The sequence below is a fragment of the Crinia signifera genome, chromosome 3 (assembly GCF_055691185.1).
Source record: "Crinia signifera chromosome 3, ASM5569118v1, whole genome shotgun sequence".
NCBI lineage: Eukaryota > Metazoa > Chordata > Amphibia > Anura > Myobatrachidae > Crinia > Crinia signifera.
In genome coordinates, this window is record NC_139219.1 from 237,001,405 (window position 1) to 237,021,622 (window position 20,218).

General features: G+C 44.8%; 1 protein-coding gene across 4 annotated transcripts in view; it reads right to left on the reverse strand.

Moving 5' to 3' along the window:
- Positions 1 to 20,218, reverse strand: part of MFN1 (mitofusin 1) — a 47,589-nt gene extending 27,371 nt beyond the window's left edge. The window contains exons 1-6 of one of the 4 annotated variants that reach the window (XM_083177710.1): positions 20,110 to 20,218; positions 13,780 to 13,901; positions 5,924 to 6,059; positions 5,504 to 5,666; positions 4,700 to 4,824; positions 4,407 to 4,515 (exon numbers count right to left, since the gene is read on the reverse strand). In XM_083177710.1, coding sequence (XP_083033836.1) covers positions 4,407 to 4,515; positions 4,700 to 4,824; positions 5,504 to 5,666; positions 5,924 to 6,059; positions 13,780 to 13,901; positions 20,110 to 20,135 — 681 coding nt within the window. In that variant the 5' untranslated portion in view covers positions 20,136 to 20,218. Of the gene's footprint in view, positions 1 to 4,406; positions 4,516 to 4,699; positions 4,825 to 5,503; positions 5,667 to 5,923; positions 6,060 to 13,779; positions 13,902 to 19,856; positions 19,878 to 20,036 lie in introns of those variants that run through there. The other 3 variants (XM_083177709.1, XM_083177711.1, XM_083177712.1) reach the window with 3 other exon arrangements.

The window sequence follows — 20,218 nt, forward strand, 5'->3', positions numbered from 1 at the left end:
AAGTATTACAAATAAATAATAAAAAAAAACAGAAACAAAGCGGATATTTGAGATGAAAACACAAACATAGAATGAAATGCTTTTCTAAAAATGTAATGCACTTAATTATAAATATATCCATTATATTCATCTTCACTATATTGATCATTTTATTCATCTTAATTATACTATATGGATCCAAAACAAATTCACTCTCATATCTTTCTCACTATTGTTATGTAATCCCCCCCCCCCAAAAAAAGAAAAGTCACTCATATTCATTTCTATTTTTTATTTTTAGTATTTCTATTTTTATTCATTTATATCTTATTTTTATTATCCCTAGTGTGATGTTACGCAGTTATTGTTACTTTTATACATTCACCTCAAATTATGCTTTCCTTTATTATTATTAATTTTGTCTAATTTTTCCTTATTTCATTACGCAACACCTTGCAATATTTATTTTATCTTTAGTGAGATACTGCCATTAAAAAGACTATGTAGTATAATCTACAGGCGGTTCCCGCAGTATTAATTGCCCATAATGGACAACCATAATCTGGTTTTATATCAAAACATGCGGTTCCTCTACATCACTTCCGGTGAAAACACCTGTTTTTTTAATAAAGGTTTTTACTATAAATCTGCCCATTTCCCAGAAGTACAGCATCTTCTAAAAAAGTGCGCACATGAAACGCATTGAATACTCTAGGCAGTAACGGCAACTGGCACTCCAACTTGTACCCCACGACTTGCTGGTGACACCATGCAGCGGCGCTACATTGCACCTCCCGGCATTAGCAAGAAGAACAGAGCCGCGGATAGCCACACAGGGCTGAGAAATCCCGCAGGCAGGGTACGGTAGGGACAGTCCAGTACTAACACCAATATCAGCAACACCTTTCATTGAAAGGAGTGTAAAGACTTTTTATATGCAGGTGTCTGGTCATTTTCATTTTATATATTCATTTTTATTAGTGCATTTTTTCCTTTATTTTGTTCTCTTATTTAATTGATCATTCTATCCCCGGTTTTTATTTTATTTTTGTGACTTCCTATATTATAAATTCATACATAGGAAGTGCTCCACTACCATTTCTTATGACTATTTCTAATACAGGGCTGCTATATTATGCAAGCGCGGCAAAATAAAAAATTATACCATACAGGTTAAGAAACCATTATATTGGATCACAACTTTTGATTTTACATTATAAACATCTTAAAAAAATAAAATAAACAAATTTAAGTCAAAGCATTTTGAGCATATTTAGTATGTATCAGGCAGTAGGAGAGTCACACTTATTTCCCAAATACATTGTTTATACATTTGTCTTAAGAAAACATTTATAATTCTGTATGGATATAACGCCTTTTTCCCAGGTCTCAAAGCAATTTACATATTTTGCAGAGGGTGAGACAGCCATCTCCGGCAATCAATCTCACCAGTCCCTGCCCGATTATATTATTACAGACTAAGGGCCTGACTCATGCTTGTAAGGATTTGCACAGAGGCAATTATCTTTAAAAATCCAATAGTAACGGTAATGCAGCAGGGTTCATCTGTAAAAGATAGATCTTTACTAATGCAATCAGGAGTTGTCGGAGGATGCAACCCCAGTTCGATAGTTGTAGGCACTGGCAAGCCTGTGCAAGCTGAAGATTTTGCAGGCTTGTGGAAGGATATCAAATATCCGGGTTTATATAGTCTGCACCCAATGACACAGACCCTTGAGCTATCAACACAAGGACAGTACCGGATTCCGCAGAAGCCGATGACAGGGGCTGCAAACAGCTGTGGCGCATGTGCAGAATGGGCCTTGTGCCGACCCCACAAACATCATATTTGGGGATGCGTATAAAGAGGACCCAGACACTAAAAACCTATTTCAGCTCGGAGGACCGATGTTGAGCTTCAAGAAAATAGATATATATCTCCAACACTTTAGTGCACCAAAAACCTTTCACATGTGTTATATGAAAAAATGGTCTTATCTTGTTTCAATCGATTGTGTCTCACTTCCCCTTCTTCCAGATCTCTTGGTGTGTATCATACAAGAGAGAGAAGTAGAGCTCCCATAGCGTAATAACGTTTTTTTAATGACACAATCTTACACACAATAATAAAGTACAGCAAGAAAAAAATTATATTATACACTAAATCCTTAAAATGCAATTACCAAGTACTGTTGAGAACTATACAATAAAGTTCTCTATATGGGCATATAAATGGGAGATCCACTCCAGCTACAGAAGAATGGGACAACAATTACCAGATGGTGTGGAGAACATAAGGTGCACTTAGTTCTCAAACACTGTCATTCTATCGCCAACCGGAAATTAAATAGCGGCCATTTTTAGTGTGGGAAAATGACGCCCTGACGAGAGGACCTATCAGCGGACGGACCCGCAGACACAGGTCACGTGACAGCCGAGGCGCTATATGATTGGACTCCTAGCAAAAGCTAGGATTGGACGCCCGATAGAACCCGGGCAATATAAACTCGCTGTATAGTGAAAAGAAACACTCACCTACCTGCCTTGAAAAAGACCACAGCTGTGGTCGAAACGCGTCGGCCTATTCGAGAGGACCAGTGAGACCCATCACCAGAAGTGGAAGCCAGGAGAAAGGAACGCCGCCCAGGGACTGACTGCAGGGTTCCAGGAACGGTGTAAGAACTGCGACGATTTGCCTGTTTGAGAACTAAGTGCACCTTATGTTCTCCACACCATCTGGTAATTGTTGTCCCATTCTTCTGTAGCTGAACTGACTGGAGTGGATCTCCCATTTATATGCCCATATAGAGAACTTTATTGTATAGTTCTCAACAGTACTTGGTAATTGCATTTTAAGGATTTAGTGTATAATATAATTTTTTTCTTGCTGTACTTTATTATTGTGTGTAAGATTGTGTCATTAAAAAAACGTTATTACGCTATGGGAGCTCTACTTCTCTCTCTTGTATGATACACACCAAGAGATCTGGAAGAAGGGGAAGTGAGACACAATCGATTGAAACAAGATAAGACCATTTTTTCATATAACACATGTGAAAGGTTTTTGGTGCACTAAAGTGTTGGAGATATATATCTATTTTCTTGAATCTTTTCACCGGAGGGTCTGTGGGAAAACCTCCTCTATATCTCTGATATATCTGCTGCCCGCCTGTGAGCGCACCCGTGTGAACAAAAAAACTTCTTTGTAAGACCGATGTTGAGCGTCTGCGCATGGGTGCACACACCAGACACAGCGGACAGGGGGCGCCGGCCAACCCCATTAGCATATGGGAACGCCAGTGTTTCATGGGTGTTCTCAGGCTAATAAGGCATGGGGGGGGGACATCACCGGATGTCAGCTGCCCGCCCTGTCCTCGCACAGGGCACCCGCAGTTTAGAGTCACTATATAGGTGTCTAAATCCAATATACCATACACACCACATGTATAACACACAAGTCATTTAAGCATGCTAATGCAGCAGGACAGCACACAGCCTCCTTCTAACCCTCATGCAGGGCTTTAAATAGCTGCAGGATTCAAAAAAGGGTGCCAATTCAATGTTACTCCCATAGCATTCTGGGATATGTAGTTCTTATGGTGCCAATTTGTTTTATAAAAAAGTACAACACTCTCTGTATATTTATTTAATTGCTGCCCATATAGCTCTATATTTCCACAATAAAGCTAACTTAAAAGCTAGCTTATACCTGTAGCGTCTTTAGACAAAGAAAGACGCGCTCCGTCTGAACCGCCGCCAAGGATTGTGGGGCTTGTAGTTCCCGCGGCCATTCTCCTGTTTAGCCGCCCGCCGGAAGTTCGCGCTGTAGCGCACTGACTTATGGGTCTTGTAGTCGCCGCGTGCGCGGCGCTGGCGTCCTGGAACAGGCAGCGTTCATGCTGCTGCTGTTAACTTCTTCTGCGGCTTTGTCAGATTTCAGTAAGCCGCTGTATACACCCTGAACCGACTCCTTCACGGGCACACTTTCAGGTATGATTATTTATGGGCAGAAAACCTTTGTTTTGGTCATGCTCCCATGCTGAACTTTCCCCTTAGTGAACCCCTGCTTCTGAAGTAAGCTCCACTAGAAAACTAACAAACCTACTCTGCCTAGTCTAACTGAAAACTAGGAGACAGGAAAAAAAAAAAAGACAAGGATGAAGGGGTGGAGAGTCTATTTATACAGGAAGGGGGAGGTCCTAGAAAAAAACAACCTGTCTATCTGAAGGGAGAGGGATGAAATCCCAAGGTCTTGGCTGCCATGCGGATCGTAGAAGAAAAGTTAGTTTTTGGAGGAGCGGAAACCCTAACAAACACATCCCTAGGTGGGATTGAAATAAAGTTCACAACATTGTGAGTCAGCAATGCTAACACTGGCTCATTGGTTTGAAATAAAAAAAATATATATATTTTAAAATAAACATTACCGTGTTCATAAGAGTCGATTCCGAATTAGCCACCAGCACAAAAACATCGGCATCCAAGCAGAACTTGTCAATCCAGCTGTCCAGCTCAGTAGTTACATCAGTTCCCGGACTACGGAAGAACAATAGTCTTTATTAATGTTCAAATATTAAAAAAACCACAGAGCACCTTAAGATGTGCTTCCACGTGTGATTTAATCATATTTATCTTCCTGAAATGAGCTTAGGCAGAGATGGAACTAATGTAAAACACACACAATATCCTTCCGTATATAGATACATATCACTAGACTCACCTGTCTACAAGGACCAAGTCATCTCTGAGAAGTGCACACTTTGCTTTAGGCCAGAAAACATTCACAAGACAGCCAGCTTCTAAGTCTTTGTCCATATGAAGGGCATGAGCCAGCTGGTTCACAGTCTGCACACAGTAAAGTCAGAGCAAGCATGAGAGGAGCAATAGGATTACATAATGCTTGTTCGTGTAGCTGTCACAGAGCATGGTTGTGACAGCTGTCATATTGCGCCTGTTTCTGTCAGATGGATCTGTATGCACAGACAAATGGCGACTTTATGCATACACAGCATGTACAGATGTGAATTTATGCATTCTTGTGATGTTTGCCATATTATGAGTTCAGATGTCCGTATTGGTGTTACCGGGAAACTGGGCATTTTGGGACAGGAACTGGGATGCAACAATGACCTTACACACATAGAAATTAAATCATTTCTGTTTGTGGTATAGCATTGATTTGGCTGTGACATGCTGGTCAGTGCATTTATATCAAATTCTAAATGTGTGGAAGCAAATATGTACAGGAGAATGAATGCATCCAGTCACACTAAGCCTACTTGCTGTATAGTGAAGCTAGAGAAAATAGGCTACAGCCATGTGGCAGTGTAAATATTTCAGAGGGTTAAACCTCATTTATCCAGAAGACCCCACTGTGAGAAGGCTAAAGTGGCTTCCATTGCATCACAGCCATTAGCTCAGCTTTGGCTTAAACACATACGTGGGAAGAATAGTTGATCTAAAACTTATTTATATGGCAGAAAATCAGTAATAACTTTAAAGACACCTCATTTTAATCACACACCTTCACACTTTTCTTTTCCTCTGAACCTTCGGTGATCAGGAAAGCTTTGTCGCCCTCTGTTCCCTCCACGCTCAGGAAGCAGTTAGTTGTGTGCCCTATACCACTGGGTAAAACCCTGTCCCACAGCATGGAGTTAATCACTGTGCTTTTACCACTGCTTGTTCTACAATGGGAAACAGAAAGCAATACAATCACATAATACAGTAGCATATTGAAATAAATTAGAGGACAAGATGGTGATAAGTAGACTGTGAGGCGACAATAATAAATAAATAAATAAAAAAAACACAAAAGGTTCCACCTTTTCTCAGTCTACACACTGGAGCAGAGGTCCCTGTTCCTTCTGGGATTCATGCTATGACAAATAAGGAGTTACTAAAAGTGACATACACACATTTTATATATATGTATATATGCTACCTGCCAAAGAATGCCACCTTCATCTGTCTTCGCGATAGGACCTCCCCGATTCCAGCCAGTTTTCTTTTAAAACTCTGAATTTCTCTGAGATCATCTTCTGTTGTTATTTGTTTTAACTCAGGATTATGATAGGTTTCTATGAGTACAGAAAAAAGGGATTTTTGTAAGAACTTACCGTTCGAATCCCTTTCTCTGATATGGTCCTGGTGACACAGCTCAACACTGGGATGTAGGAGGGTCCGAAGGAGCCAGGCACCTATCCTAAAGCTTTAGAGGGTAGGCTCCTCCCCTACTGCATCCCTGGACTCTTCAGTTCAATCTTTCAAAGCCACTGGAATACATTAACTCAGTACAAACGCCTGCCCATATTATATGCACATTTTATAACAGAAACTGTTAACTTTTAACCATTTTAACATGAACATCATGAAACTTCTGGCATACTTACTGAGCGTAAGGGAGGGATCGCTGTGTCACCAGGACCATATCAGAGAAAGGGATTCGAACGGTAAGTTCTTACAAAAATCCCTTTTTCTCTTTCAATGGTCCTGGTGACACAGCTCAACACTGGGACGTTCCAGAGCCGGTCCTTTGGGAGGGTACGCTCAGGTCTGCAGCTCTCAGCACTGCTCGCCCGAATGATGCGTCCTCCGACGCGAACTCATGGAATCTATAGAATTTGGCAAATGTGTGAACAGATGACCAAGTGGCAGCTCTGCAAACCTGCTCAGCTGTGGCCCCATGTCGAACAGCCCAAGAGGTGGCAACTGACCTGGTGGTATGCGCATTAATTCTGGCCGGTACAGGCCTACCCACTTTGGTGTATGCAAAAGCTATCACAGATCGCAACCACCTAGCAATAGTCTGCTTAGAAGCAGGCCAACCAATTTTGTGTACGTCATACAGTACCAATAATGTGTCAGTCTTTCTGACACTCTTCACTCTGTCCACATATATGCGTAAGGCACGCACAACATCCAAAGTCTTCAACTTGTCCCTTTTCTTGGAACCCTCTGGGGGTTGAAACACAGGTAGAACTATCTCCTGATTTAAATGGAAGGCAGAGACTACCTTCGGTAAAAATTGAGGCACTGTTCTCAGAACAGCCCTGTCATCATGAAAAATTAAGAAGGGAGATTTGCATGACAAGGCTCCCAACTCTGACACTCTTTTAGCAGATGCTACTGCTAACAAAAACACTAGTTTCCACGTGAGAAACTTAAAGTCAGCCGACCTTAAAGGTTCAAAAGGTGCCTTCTGAAGGCAATCCAAAACCAGTGACAGATCCCAAGGCGCTACTGGTTGCTTGTAAGGGGGTTTCAGTCTGGATACCCCTTGTAAAAAAGTTTGAATCTCCGGCAAAATGGCTACTCTTTTTTGGAAATAGATGGATAAGGCCGAAATCTGCACCTTCAATGATTGAAGGCTTAGGCCCGATGAAAACCCATCTTGTAAGAATTCCAACATTCTTGATAACTTGAAGTGAGATGTGTGAGCTTTTCGCCTCTCACACCATCTAATGTAAGTCTTCCAGACTCTATAATAATTTGCCGACGAAACAGCTTTCCTGGCTTTTATCACAGTCTGCACTACTGCGTCAGAAAACCCTTTCCTTTTCAAAATGGCGGCTTCAATAGCCAGGCCGTCAAAATCAATCGATCGGAATCCAAGTGATTGAATGGGCCTTGTCTTAGCAGATCTGGTCTCAGAGGTAGACGCCATGAGTCCACAGACAACCTCTGAAGCCTCGAGTACCAGGACCTCCTTGGCCAATCCGGGGCCACAAGGATCACCGGAACCTTCTGGTCCTGTATCCTCTTCAAAAGTCTCGCTAACATTGGAACTGGAGGGAATGCATAAAGAAGATCTCCATGCCACTGAGTAGTCATGGCATCCACTGCCTCTGCTAGCGGATCTCTCGTTCTGGCATAAAAACCTGGGCACCTGATGGTTGAACCTGGATGCCATCAGGTCCACATCCGGAGTTCCCCACCTCAAAGTGATCTGGTGAAACACCTGAGGGTGTAAGCTCCATTCTCCTTCCTTGAGCTCCTCCCTGCTCAGGAAGTCTGCTTCTATATTCTCCACTCCTGGAATGAATATAGCCGATACAGCAGGAACATTCTGTTCCGCCCATAGGAAGATTCTGGACACCTCCCACATGGCCAATCTGCTGCGTGTACCTCCCTGGTGATTCAGATACGCCACAGCTGTGGCATTGTCGGTCTGAATCCTCAAAGGGAGGTTCCGTAACCTGTCTCCCGCCAAGGAAATCACTTTCCAGACAGCTCTCAGCTCCAAGATGTTGATTGGTAACACTGATTCCTCTGCCGTCCACAGGCCCTGCAGCCTGAGATCCAGGACTACTGCCCCCCAGCCCCTGAGACTGGCGTCGGTAGTTACTACCAACCAGTCCCAGGTCTGTAATGACCGACCCCACTGAAGGGAATCTACTTCTGTCCACCATTTCAAGGAGTCTCGAGTGTCCGAAGACAGCACTATCATCTCCGCCTTCATGGTCAGAGTGTTTCCTGACCAGGCTGACAAAATGTTCCATTGGAACACCCGAGAGTGGAACCTGGCAAATTGAAGCGTCTCGAATGACGCCACCATTTTCCCCAGGAGCTTGAGGCACCTCCATACTGACAAGCTCTGAGCTCTGAGAATCTCCTGCACTAGGGTGACCAGATCCCTGGCCTTTACCTCCGGGAGAAAAACCCGATGGAGATGGGTATCCAGTATGACTCCCAAGAATTGAAGCCTCTGTGATGGTACCAACTGAGATTTTTGTAAATTTAAAATCCAGCCGTGAGCCTGCAAAAAACTGATGGCCTCTGCCAGGTGACTTTGAAGCATGGCTGCTGACCCTGCTTTGAACAGGAGATCGTCCAAATAGGGTATTACTGTGATTCCTCTGAGCCTCAGCACCGCCGCCATCACTGACATTATCTTTGTGAATACCCTTGGCGCGGTCGCTAGCCCAAAGGGTAACGCCCGGAATTGTAAATGCAGGTCTCCTATAGCAAACCTCAACAGGGTCTGATGTTCCGGGTGAATGGGAACGTACATCCATGGACGCCAAAAATTCTCCCTGGTCCAGACTCAGGAGTACTGACCTTAAAGACTCCATCTTGAAATGGTCTACCCATAGATGGACATTTAAGGATTTCAAGTTTAGTATTGGTCTGAAAGACCCGTCTGGTTTGGGCACCAGGAACAGCGTGGAGTAAAAGCCTTTCTTCCACTCTGCCCTGGGAACCGGAATAACCACCCCTTTTTCCAAAAGGGAATGAGCCGCTCTCATAAGAGCTGTGCGAAGGAGCGCCTGTTTCGGCACGGGTGTGGGGATGAACCTCTTCGGAGGCAACCCTCTGAAAGGGATTTTGTAACCCTGGGTAATAATCTCTAAGACCCAGGAATCCTGGTCTAGAGAAGCCCATGCGTCCCTGAAATGTGTGAGACGCCCCCCCACCTTTATCACTGTCGGGCCTATCCCCTGACAGTCATGCGGAGGGTTTGTCCTCTCCTTTGGAGGCAGGCTTCTTATGGAAGGAGCCAAACTTGGACCTTTGAGTTTTGCCCCTAGAGGCCTGAAACTTTCCCCTGAAAGACGGTCCTCGAAAGGACGCACCACCTCTAGGGGAGGGCCGAAAGGACGGCCTAAAAGCAGCGAATCTGGATGTCTGCTTTGCTGAGGGGGCCGGCAGAAATGTACTCTTGCCGCCCGTGGCTTGCTTTATAATTTCCTCTAGCTCAGAACCAAAAAGCAACTTTCCCTTGAAAGCTAACATTTCTAGGGCCTTCTTGGACTCATTGTCCGCTTCCCAGGCCTTAAGCCAGAGCACTCTCCTGGCATTAATAGAGACTGTGGACACTCTGGTCGCCATTTTAAGAGCTTCCTCCTCTGCTTCCACCGCATATTCTGCAGCAGCCTTAATCTTCTCTGCTATAAGCAAAGCACCAGGGTCAGCCTGCAGCATGGTGCATAATTCACCAGCCCACTCTATCATGGCCTTAGAGACCCAGGCTGAAGCAATAAGGGGGCGTAGGGTAAACCCCACCCCTTCAAAAATAGCCTTGAGGTTTCCCTCCAGCTTTTTATCCACAGAATCTTTAAAAGCTGCACCGCCCTGTACAGGCAATACCGTAGCTTTGGATAAACGTGCCACTGAAGCATCCACAACAGGCACCTTTTCCCAGAGTTCCGCATGAGACTCTGGCATGGGGTACAGACTAAGGAATCTCTTAGGCATCTGTAGCCTCTTATCCGGGGTTTTCCAAGCCCCTTCCAATAATTCCTGCAACCCCTCATCTGAAGGAAAAGTAACAGCCTCCTTCCGCTGTCGCTTGAAAACACCTTTAACAGGAGTCTTATCCTCCACAGACAGTTTTAAAGCCTGTTTCACAGCTACAATAAGATCCACTATACCAGCAGCAGAGGTCTCTTCAAAATCATCACCCTGATCCCAGGGGGTGTCAGTATACGCTCCCTCCTCCTCATCTACCACAGTAGGCATAGCATAAGACCTTTTAGGGGTCCCTGCCATATCATCCATTTTGTCCAGTATTTCACTGAACCTGTTGATCCCCTTTTGCAGTATCCTGCATCACCTGAATAAGCGCAGGATCTGCCTGGGTAAGAGGCAAGGAGCCAGAAGACTGCTGAGATGATGGCATAGGTCTCTGTGATTCTACCAACACATCACTCTGCCAAGCTGCACCAAAGCGTTTACTGACCTGCCTAGGGCACTGGCCCACGCAGGTTCACTCTGCTCAGCCCTATGGGGTTCACTGCCCATGGGTCTCACATCAGCGCAAGTTCCCTTGGCCATCTGCTCAGGGACAAACTTTTGTGTGCAAACATTGCACGCGCTCAGTGCACTAAGGGCTCCCTCCCCCAAAACCACAGCCTGATGCTCAGACATGATGTAAGCGATAAATGTATATCTATCAGTATACACAGTGCAAACAATGTACAAGCGTTTATACAGAGGCAATGCACCCAGTCACTTAGCTGTCTGTTGGTTTCAACTGCGGGGAAGCGATGCCCAGGAAATCCAAGTCACTCTGCCAGGATCAATTAGCCAGCTCAGCTCCGCTGCAAGCGTTCTGAAAGGCGCCAAAGTCAGAGTGAAGGAAGAGACCAAAAGTCCCTGCTGCTGCGGGGTCCGTGACCTTTTGGCGCCAACCACCCCCAGCCAGCCGCTCCTTAGGTAGGATTTCCTAGTTCCAGTGTCTCCCCCTCGACTGGGGACCACTTGGAACATGCCTGTCACAACGCTGCTGTCCTCTCAATCAGGAGCTCAGCGTGTAAGCTCCGCATAAAATGGCCGCCGCCATCACGGAGCGCCTGTCCCCCATGATCCCCACCTAAACGTGGAGCCGGTTTCAGGATGCTCCGGAGCCCAGGCAGCCTCTTAAAAGAGGCTAAAAGCGCTGCACAGGGAGGCCAGACAGCGTCTCCCCTGTGCACAGTGAGCTGACAGGACGCGATTCTGTCAGCTCCTGCTGCGCTAGCAGTGTGAGGATTCACTATGAGAATCCTCACACTGTGCCTACCTAGCTAGGGTGAAAGTTAATAAAACAATAAAAATTCCCTAACTACTCTATTTCTTCGGCTGCTCCCGCAGCCCTTTAGAATAGCACCCACTCCAGTGGGCACCTAACACGAACTGAAGAGTCCAGGGATGCAGTAGGGGAGGAGCCTACCCTCTAAAGCTTTAGGATAGGTGCCTGGCTCCTTCAGACCCTCCTACATCCCAGTGTTGAGCTGTGTCACCAGGACCATTGAAAGAGAAATACAGGCATGCTGTAAGCTGAATTATCTGGCGGTCACTATCTAGTTATTAAAAGTGATAGAACCAGATTTTTTGCTAAGTCTAACAGGACTAGTATTCTATGATAAATAAATAATAAAAAAAATAAATAAAAAAAGTCAATGTCGACATACACTATAACAGAGCTTTTTTTATATTACCCCAAATATTCAAACACTTGGGTCATATGTTCTGTTGCTCCAATGTTTAGGAGATTTACAACCTACTTTCTTCCAACGGGTAGCTTCTTAATCTGCATCAAAATACTAACCTCCCTTTTAGTGGTGCAATCGGTTTGCTTGTGGAGGTAGAAGGATCAATTAGAATACATAATCGTGTGGGATACGGTTATTTGGTCTACAGTATGTTGGTCGACAAGCATTGGGTCGACACCATTATGTCAACATGGGGACAGGTCAACACAAGCCTTAGGTTGACAGTCAAAAGGGTGACATGGGGTTTCTCACTGTTTTTTGAGCCGACATGTGCTGACAGGCGGTATTTCATGCCCTACTATCCACTGGGGCGTGGTGGGAGAATAAAATAGTGTGCCGAGCGCAGCGAGGGACCATGCCAGAAGCATCGCGAGCGAAGCAAGCGGATGCGGTACACGTAAAACTGTGTCCCTGTCGACAGTGTTGACATTCAGGTAAAAACAGTGAAAAACCGCATGTCACCCTTTTGACTGTCGACCTAGTGTCCTGTTGACCTAAACCCATATCGACCTTGACCCATGTCGACCAACAGTCCCAACCCAATCATGTATGGTGTTTGGCCAGAGCAGGCACAGTGGACACCATACACCTGCAAGCACCCCTTCTGGCAAATCCCTGTAACTGCTACCTGTGAGAAGGGAATGTCAGGGGCTCAACAAACCAAAGTCACTCACGGGAAGTAAAGAGTAGTCATCCAGCATATGGTGGGATAAAGCGTCCTGAGGATACACAACAATCTCCTGGCACTGAAGTCCAGAATAAGGTGCCATGGACAGATGCCTCTACACTCTTTATTTATTTACAGTTTGTTATATAGCGCAGCAGATTCTGTTGCGCTTTACAAGTGTAAACAGAGATAAAACAAACTGGGTAACAGACAGACAGACTTGGAGGTAAGAGGGCCCTGCTGCAAGCTTACAATCTATAGGGGAAAACTAGTCAGCAGCAGGGAAAATGGAGCAGAAATCTTAACTCTACAGGTGTTCTCTGACACACAGTAACAGGGACCAATGAGTGAAGGTAAGGGTTCCAAAGAAGTCAGCAATAGGGCTGTGGGTGTCATCAGGACTCCTACAGCAATGGCAGGTAGAGGGAAAGTCTGCAACCTCTAACCTTCTGAAACAGGAGAATCCATCAATTACACACGGTAGTCAGACAGTCTAGGTGTGTAGCTGTACCACTAACCCAAACAAGGGCACCCCCTTTTCCTCTGTAGAAGCCTGGTCTCAATACACCCCAACTCACACCCAGAACGAACAACAGTCTGGTCTCTCTATGCAAGCTGGTGATTTAGAAATGTACAGACAGAGAAAGTGTAAAGAAGGGTTGGGAAAAGAGGGCATCAGCAAGAGGGAGATTGTAGGAGGTGACCTAAATAATGAAAAATAGGAACTGAGATGGGGGGGGGGGGTTGCAGGCATATAGATGCGGTAAGAGATGTACAGAGAGACAGAAGGAAGAAGAAGTGGAGAAAGAATCCCCCACCAATGTATGGTGTATCTGCTAGCATCTAGGGGAATGATGAATCAAATACTGGTTAACTAGAAAGCCTAAGTCACCGGGAATATGGTCGCTGAGTGATCATATCCCCGTGAGTACAGAGCGACGCCCTGCAGTGGTCATTGCAACTTCCCCCATTTTCATCAGCAACCAATGCTGGTAACTGATGAAAACGGGACACTCAGCAGTTTGTTTGCTAAGCGATATATCACTTAGCGACCAATCGCTCCGTGTGTATGGAGCAGAAGAAATATTTCTATGTGCAATTCTTCATATTAGCTAACATGAACACTAGACTGTAAAGTGGATCTAAAGAGTCTCTCACCTTCTACAAACGTAACCCCATCATTGACAAATCCGACTAGCTGATCAAAGATAGATGTAATGGCTTTCTTCGCCTGCACAAAGTGCTTTAATGGGGAGACACCTCTTTCATCCATGTCTTTTCTATGTAAAAAAAAACAGAAACAGATTAGCAATAGAAAACAGAAAAAAAGGATTTTGTGTTAAAAATCTTTTACTGAAGATGAACATACTATGAGTAATGACTGTAGACAAGTCCACAGGTCATTTACTAAAAAATAAATAAAAACATTTTCCTCCATGGCCTGTACTACAATTGAGTACAACCTTGTATCACAGCATGGAGTTAATCCGGGATGCAGTTACCATCCCGGCGGTCGGGATCCCGGCGTTCAGAATCCCGACGCCGGAATCCCGACCGCCAAAATGCGACACATTCTCCCTCCGTGGGTGTCCACGACACCCCTGGAGGGAGAATAAATTAGTGTGTCGAGTGTAGCGAGGCACCGGGCCCGCTGCGTGGCGAGCGCAGCGAGTCCGCAAGGGGGGGCGATCCACGACCCCCCCTTGTCGGCATTTCGGCTGTCGGGATTCCGACCGCCGGGATTCAATACTGAATCCGTTTATCCCTGTACGTTTTCTACTGTATGTTCTACAATGGAGTTAACCAAAGGGGTTGGGATCATTTGGTCTACAGCAGTGGTAGCCAACCCTAGCCCTCGAGAGCTACCAACAGTTCACATTTTCCAGACAACCTAGCTGCTGCACTCATTAATCACTGACACATTTTAAAAGATCCACAGGTGGAGCTAATTAGCTCACTTGTGATTCTGTGAGGAGACCTGCAAAACATGCACTGTTGGTAGCTCTCGAGGACTAGGGTTGGCTACCCCAGGTCTACAGCATATTGGTTGACAAGCATTAGATCGACTACGTTAGGTCAACATGGGGAAAGGTCAACATGGGTTTAGGTCGACTAGTCAATAGGTTGACACAAGCATAGGTCAACAGTCAAAAGGTCGACATGGTGTTTTTCACAGTTTTTTTACCCAAATGTTGACGAAGTCAACATGGCACAGATTCCAGTGCACCACATCCGCTCACAATACTTCGGGCACACTATTTTAGGTACTTGTTTCCTAGCACGGCCACAAATCTTGGCCATCGGGGGTAATTTGAGTGGCCTGCGACCGACGCGATGCCCCCGATTTTTCCATTGAAATGCATTGAAAAATCGGGTCGGTCGCGTCGTGTGCACCTAAAAATGCTTAAATGGTCCAGACGCGATGCCCCCGATTTCCCCATAGGGAACAATGTTAAATGCCTCAATTTACCCGCGATGACCACGATTTCCCATAGGAAACAATGTTAAATGGATCAATTTACCCAAATCAGCATAGGAACAATAGTAAATGGGCCAAAAACACCCCTGAACATTGAAATGTCCCCCCAAAAGTAGTTGACGCCACCCCGCCATCAACGTGAACCCGAAGCGTGGCGAGCGCAGCGGTACGCGTCCTCCGACCTTTTCATGCCCTAGTATCCACTAGGGCGTGGAGTGAGAATAGAATAGTGAGGCGTGCGCAGCGAGCCACCGAGCCCGAAGCGTTGCGAGCGCAGCGAGCCCCGCGAGGGGACGCGGATACCTTCACAGGTAAACGCGTCCCTTCGCGGGCTTCCCAGGTGTCCGCGTCGCCATGGACACCTGGGAAGCCCGCGAGGGGACGCGTATAACTGTGAAGGTATCCGCGTCCGCTCGCCATGCTTCGGGCTCGGTGGCTCGCTGCGCTCGCCACACTATTCTATTCTCACTCCACGCCCTAGTGGATAGTAGGGCATGAAAAGGTCGGAGGACGCGTACCGCTGCGCTCGCCACGCTTCGGGTTCACGTTGATGGCGGGGTGGCGTCAACTACTTTTGGGGGGACATTTCAATGTTCAGGGGTGTTTTTGGCCCATTTACTATTGTTCCTATGATAATTTGGCTAAATTGAGCCATTTCACATTGTTTCCTATGGGAAATCGTGGTCATCGCGGGTAAATTGAGGCATTTAACATTGTTCTCTATGGGGAAATCGCGGGCATCGCGTCTGGCCCATTGCACCCGATTTTTTAGCGGCCGCGATGGCCCCGATTTTACCCCCGATGACCGCGATTATGATCGTTGTGGCCGTGCTAGGAAACAAGTACCCTATTTTATTCTCCCACCACGCCCTAGTTGATGGTAGGGCATGAAATACCGCCTGTCAGCACATGTCGGCTCAAAAAATACAGTGGAAAAACCCCATGTTGACCTTTTGCCCGTCGACCTAATGCTTGTGTTGGCCTAAACCCATGTCGACTGAATGCTTATCGCCCAACATGCTGTAGACCCAATGACCGTATCCCAACCAAAGAGATGTAAAAAGTAACTACTGTCCTGAAAAACATCAGTAGCGCACTGGAATAGATTGGAGGAGGTCTGCAATGTCTATTCCAAAGCATAACCGAGTAGTCTCATAGTTGTATTATTACATATCATAATATAGGCTTTTACAATAGGTTAAAAAAAAAAAAAACGCTATATATTTTACAATACAATACAATAACATGAACAGTGGTTTTATTATAGAGAAAAGGACACTATTCTCAAAGGATTGTTAAGACAGAGGGACTGCTTCTGAGAGGCATGCAATGCAGCTATAGCTGCAGAAGCTGGATTTACAAACCTAAGTTAAGGCGTAAATCCGTAGCAATAATGTGGGGGTTTGTGTGTCTCCAAGCTGAAATCACCTGATGTACACAGATTTTGCGCAAGCTGCCACAATGGTCATCATTATCAGCCCCACCCCATGTGCAAGAGATGCATCAGAAACCAGCTCCCCTGCCCTGTAAGCACAACTCAAAAATCGAACAGGGCGATATACGCCTATGATATTCCCAGTGCAGTTCTATTATTTACTTACAGTTTCTTATATAGCACAGCAGATTCCGTTGCGCTTTACAATAGTAGTCAGTGATAAAACAAACTGGGTAATGACAGGGATCCGATATGATTTCCCGGCGGTCGGAATCCCGACACTGGAATCCCGACCGCCGAAAACCCGACAAGGGGGGGGACATGGATCGCCCCCCCTTGCGGGCTCGCCACGCAGCGGGCCCGCTATTTTATTCTCCCTCTATGGGTGTCGTGGACACCCACGGAGGGAGAAAGTTTCGGGATTTCGGCGGTCGGGATTCCGACCGCCGGGATCCCGACCGCCGGGAAATTAACCGCATCCCAATGACAGACAGACTTGGGGGTTAGAGGGCCCTGCTGCAAGCTTACAATCTATAGGGATGTTCGCTTGCATGGTTTATGCCAATAACACCCAGTTTCATGGAAAGACAGATTAGACTGCGCAGGAGAAAGTTGCATCTGTGCATGTACTGTACAAAAAAAAAGTGCTGTTCGTCCAACTCAATCAACCACAGATTAAGACATTTTAATTCAAATCCCTTTTGCAATAGTAACTTCAAGAATGTTTACTAGTTAGCACACACAGTGGCTGTCCTTGAGACTGAAGGTCACAAATGGTTAAGTCATTGGTGCACTTCCCACACATCTGTGCATGTACATAACTCCCTGGCTGTGTTATAATGTGTAACGAGATAGGGCTCATGTTTCAGTAAACAGTTCCACACAGTCCAAATTAGTATTTTTACTTTGCTAAAAAGACTAGTTTAAAAGTTCAGGGCATTGAGTACACTTACTTAACACGTTATATAACCTTTACAAAAATAAATATATATATTAATTAGTGTACCCAATGTCCTGATCGTCACCAACAGATTTGTCAATACTTTTTTTTGTTTCAACATTTTTATTAAGTTTTCAAATATATGTATAAAGACAAAAAGAAACTTTGTTTATGCTGGTAATATTAATTATGTGCACATACTGCTGTAAAAAGAATAAAATACAGTGCCCAATTCAGGGTCAGTACCCCATCATACATTAAAACAGAAAGATTTGAATGTTTAATCAATATCTAAATATATATATTATCTCTGGTATACAATATCACATAATAGAAATTAAGAATATGGAAAAAAGTGAACAAACAAAAGAAACTCTCCCCACGGGATGCAGTTAAAATTCCGGCGGTCGGGAACCCGGCGTTCAGAATCCCGACCGCCGAAATCCCGACACTTTCTCCCTCCGTGGGTGTCCACGACACCCCTGGAGGAAGAATAAATTAGCGTGCCGAGCGTAGCGAGGCACCGGGCCAGCTGCATGGCGAGCGCAGCGAGCCCGCAAGGGGGGGCGATCCACGTCCCCCCCTTGTCGGGATTTCGGCGGTCGGGATTTTGAACGCCGGGATCCCGACCGCTGGGATTTCATACAGAATCCCTCCCCATCTACCTCTCCCCCAAACATACTTGCCTACTTTTGAAAACTAGTTTCAGGGAGATTATAGTTGGTAATAGAATTTTGCACAGCTCCCCATTGAGGGGGCGTGTCACACTCCTCCGAAAGGGTTTGTCTAGTTTCATATATGGAGAGATCGTGAAATCATATGACTGTTACGGAGCAGAAACCATGAAGTTCCCTCAAAAACCTGTGAGATAGTGGAGTGTGTATCTTTGTCCAAAGAATCAATATAGACCCCCATTTATTTTCTAAAAACGCTCAACTACTGTTTCTATTTGAGGTAAGGTCACCTTTCTGTCCAAATATCGATATTGTGATAAAGCAGATTATACGAAATTTAGGACAGGTGGACTTTTAGCAGTCCAGCATGGTAAAATAATGGTTTTAGTAACGCTCAGTCTTTAGGCCCATCGGGTTCCAGTCAGAAAAGTTAGCACATAACATAGCAAGAGGTGACCTACCATATTAACAAAGGACATAACATTATCCCAGAACCTTTGGATCTTCTGGTCAATAAACTTTAATATTATATTTTAAAAGGTTTCAACACATTACAGTCAAACTAGAAACAATAAGAAGATTAGCTCTTTAACACTGATAGATCTTATTTAATACAATAACTCTTGAAAAGTGCATATCATAAATGAAAAAAATACCTGCAAGGAGGTGGTCAAGTGGTCAGTGAAAAACACTCCAAAGACCAACTTGTTTTTACCGGAATGTCGACATAGTCGACATGGACACTGAAACGTAGCATTGTGTGCGCTCGCTACGCTCTGCACACTATTTTATTCTTGCATCATGCCCTAGTGGATGGTAGGGCATGAAATACCACCTGTCGGCTCAAAAAACAGTGAAAACCCCATGTCGTCCTAACGACCCTGTCATATCAACCTACTTGCTGGTGACCCAATGACTGTATTCCAGCAAAAAGTGTTTTTCTTGTCGCTTTCTCATAAGAAAGTCATTCAATTATAGAGATTAAATAGAAAAATAAGACGGCTTGCTACTAAAATAGACATAGTACTACTAAAAATGACTGCCTAATTGATATGTTTATGCTGAATACTATAATATACTGAAAAGAATATGAACAATGGAGGACTCCCATCTTGAGTCGAGCATGGCTGTTCCTACCATTTGACATATTATAAATATTGAAAGCTGTTGACAAACATTGGTGATGACGGTTTCCATTGCATCAGCAATGAAGCGATGGATAATCACATTGTCTGCCAACTTTAACCAAAGGCCATGCCGAAGTCTCCGAACCACTGAAGTTGTAAGAAAGAATCTATATCATTTATAAAAAATTATTCAAGTAAGTTTTGGCACCAGTTATAATAAGAGATCAAATATTAATACAAATAGGTAATAGCTTCCAGAAAAGAGAACAGATGAATGCAGTGACATCTCTCTACTAACTTTCACTTTCATGTTTCAAGAAAACAAAAAAACTAAATTGACATAAAGAAAACCCATGATAGTCACCCTGTAACAGGGTGACAACGGGGTTTTTTTTGCTCATTTTTTATGGAGGAAAGCATAAAACAAAAAAAAAGCTGGAATGGCAAGACAACATATAGCAACACTGTGGGTAATATACACAATTATACCATGTGCACCTACATGTCGGCATTCAACGTAGAAACAAATATTTACTAACAGGTAACATAATATTATGACCTATTATAGACAGTACTTCACCTATCACTTCCACTAGGTACTGTGTGTAGTCAGTGTACAGCAGGAGTGTGCATGGTGCGGACACCCAATAGAAGAGATCCTGCTCACCAAGACCCTGAGTAACGTGTGCCCACCATGCCGGAGCCTCTACGTATATAGTTGTCCCCAATGCACACACACAGACACGTCACCCTGCCTTACCCCGCTTCCCTGCCTGCCGCTACCGTGTCACTGCTACTGCCATAGGTGAGTGACTGGCTATACACACACATACCTGGCCGGCGTGCAGTAACCTGACATGAGCGCAGCCAATCACAAAAGGGGGCGGGGATTGCGTCACTTCCTAAGGAACAGCGAAACGTTACGTATCTAAAAGGAAAAAG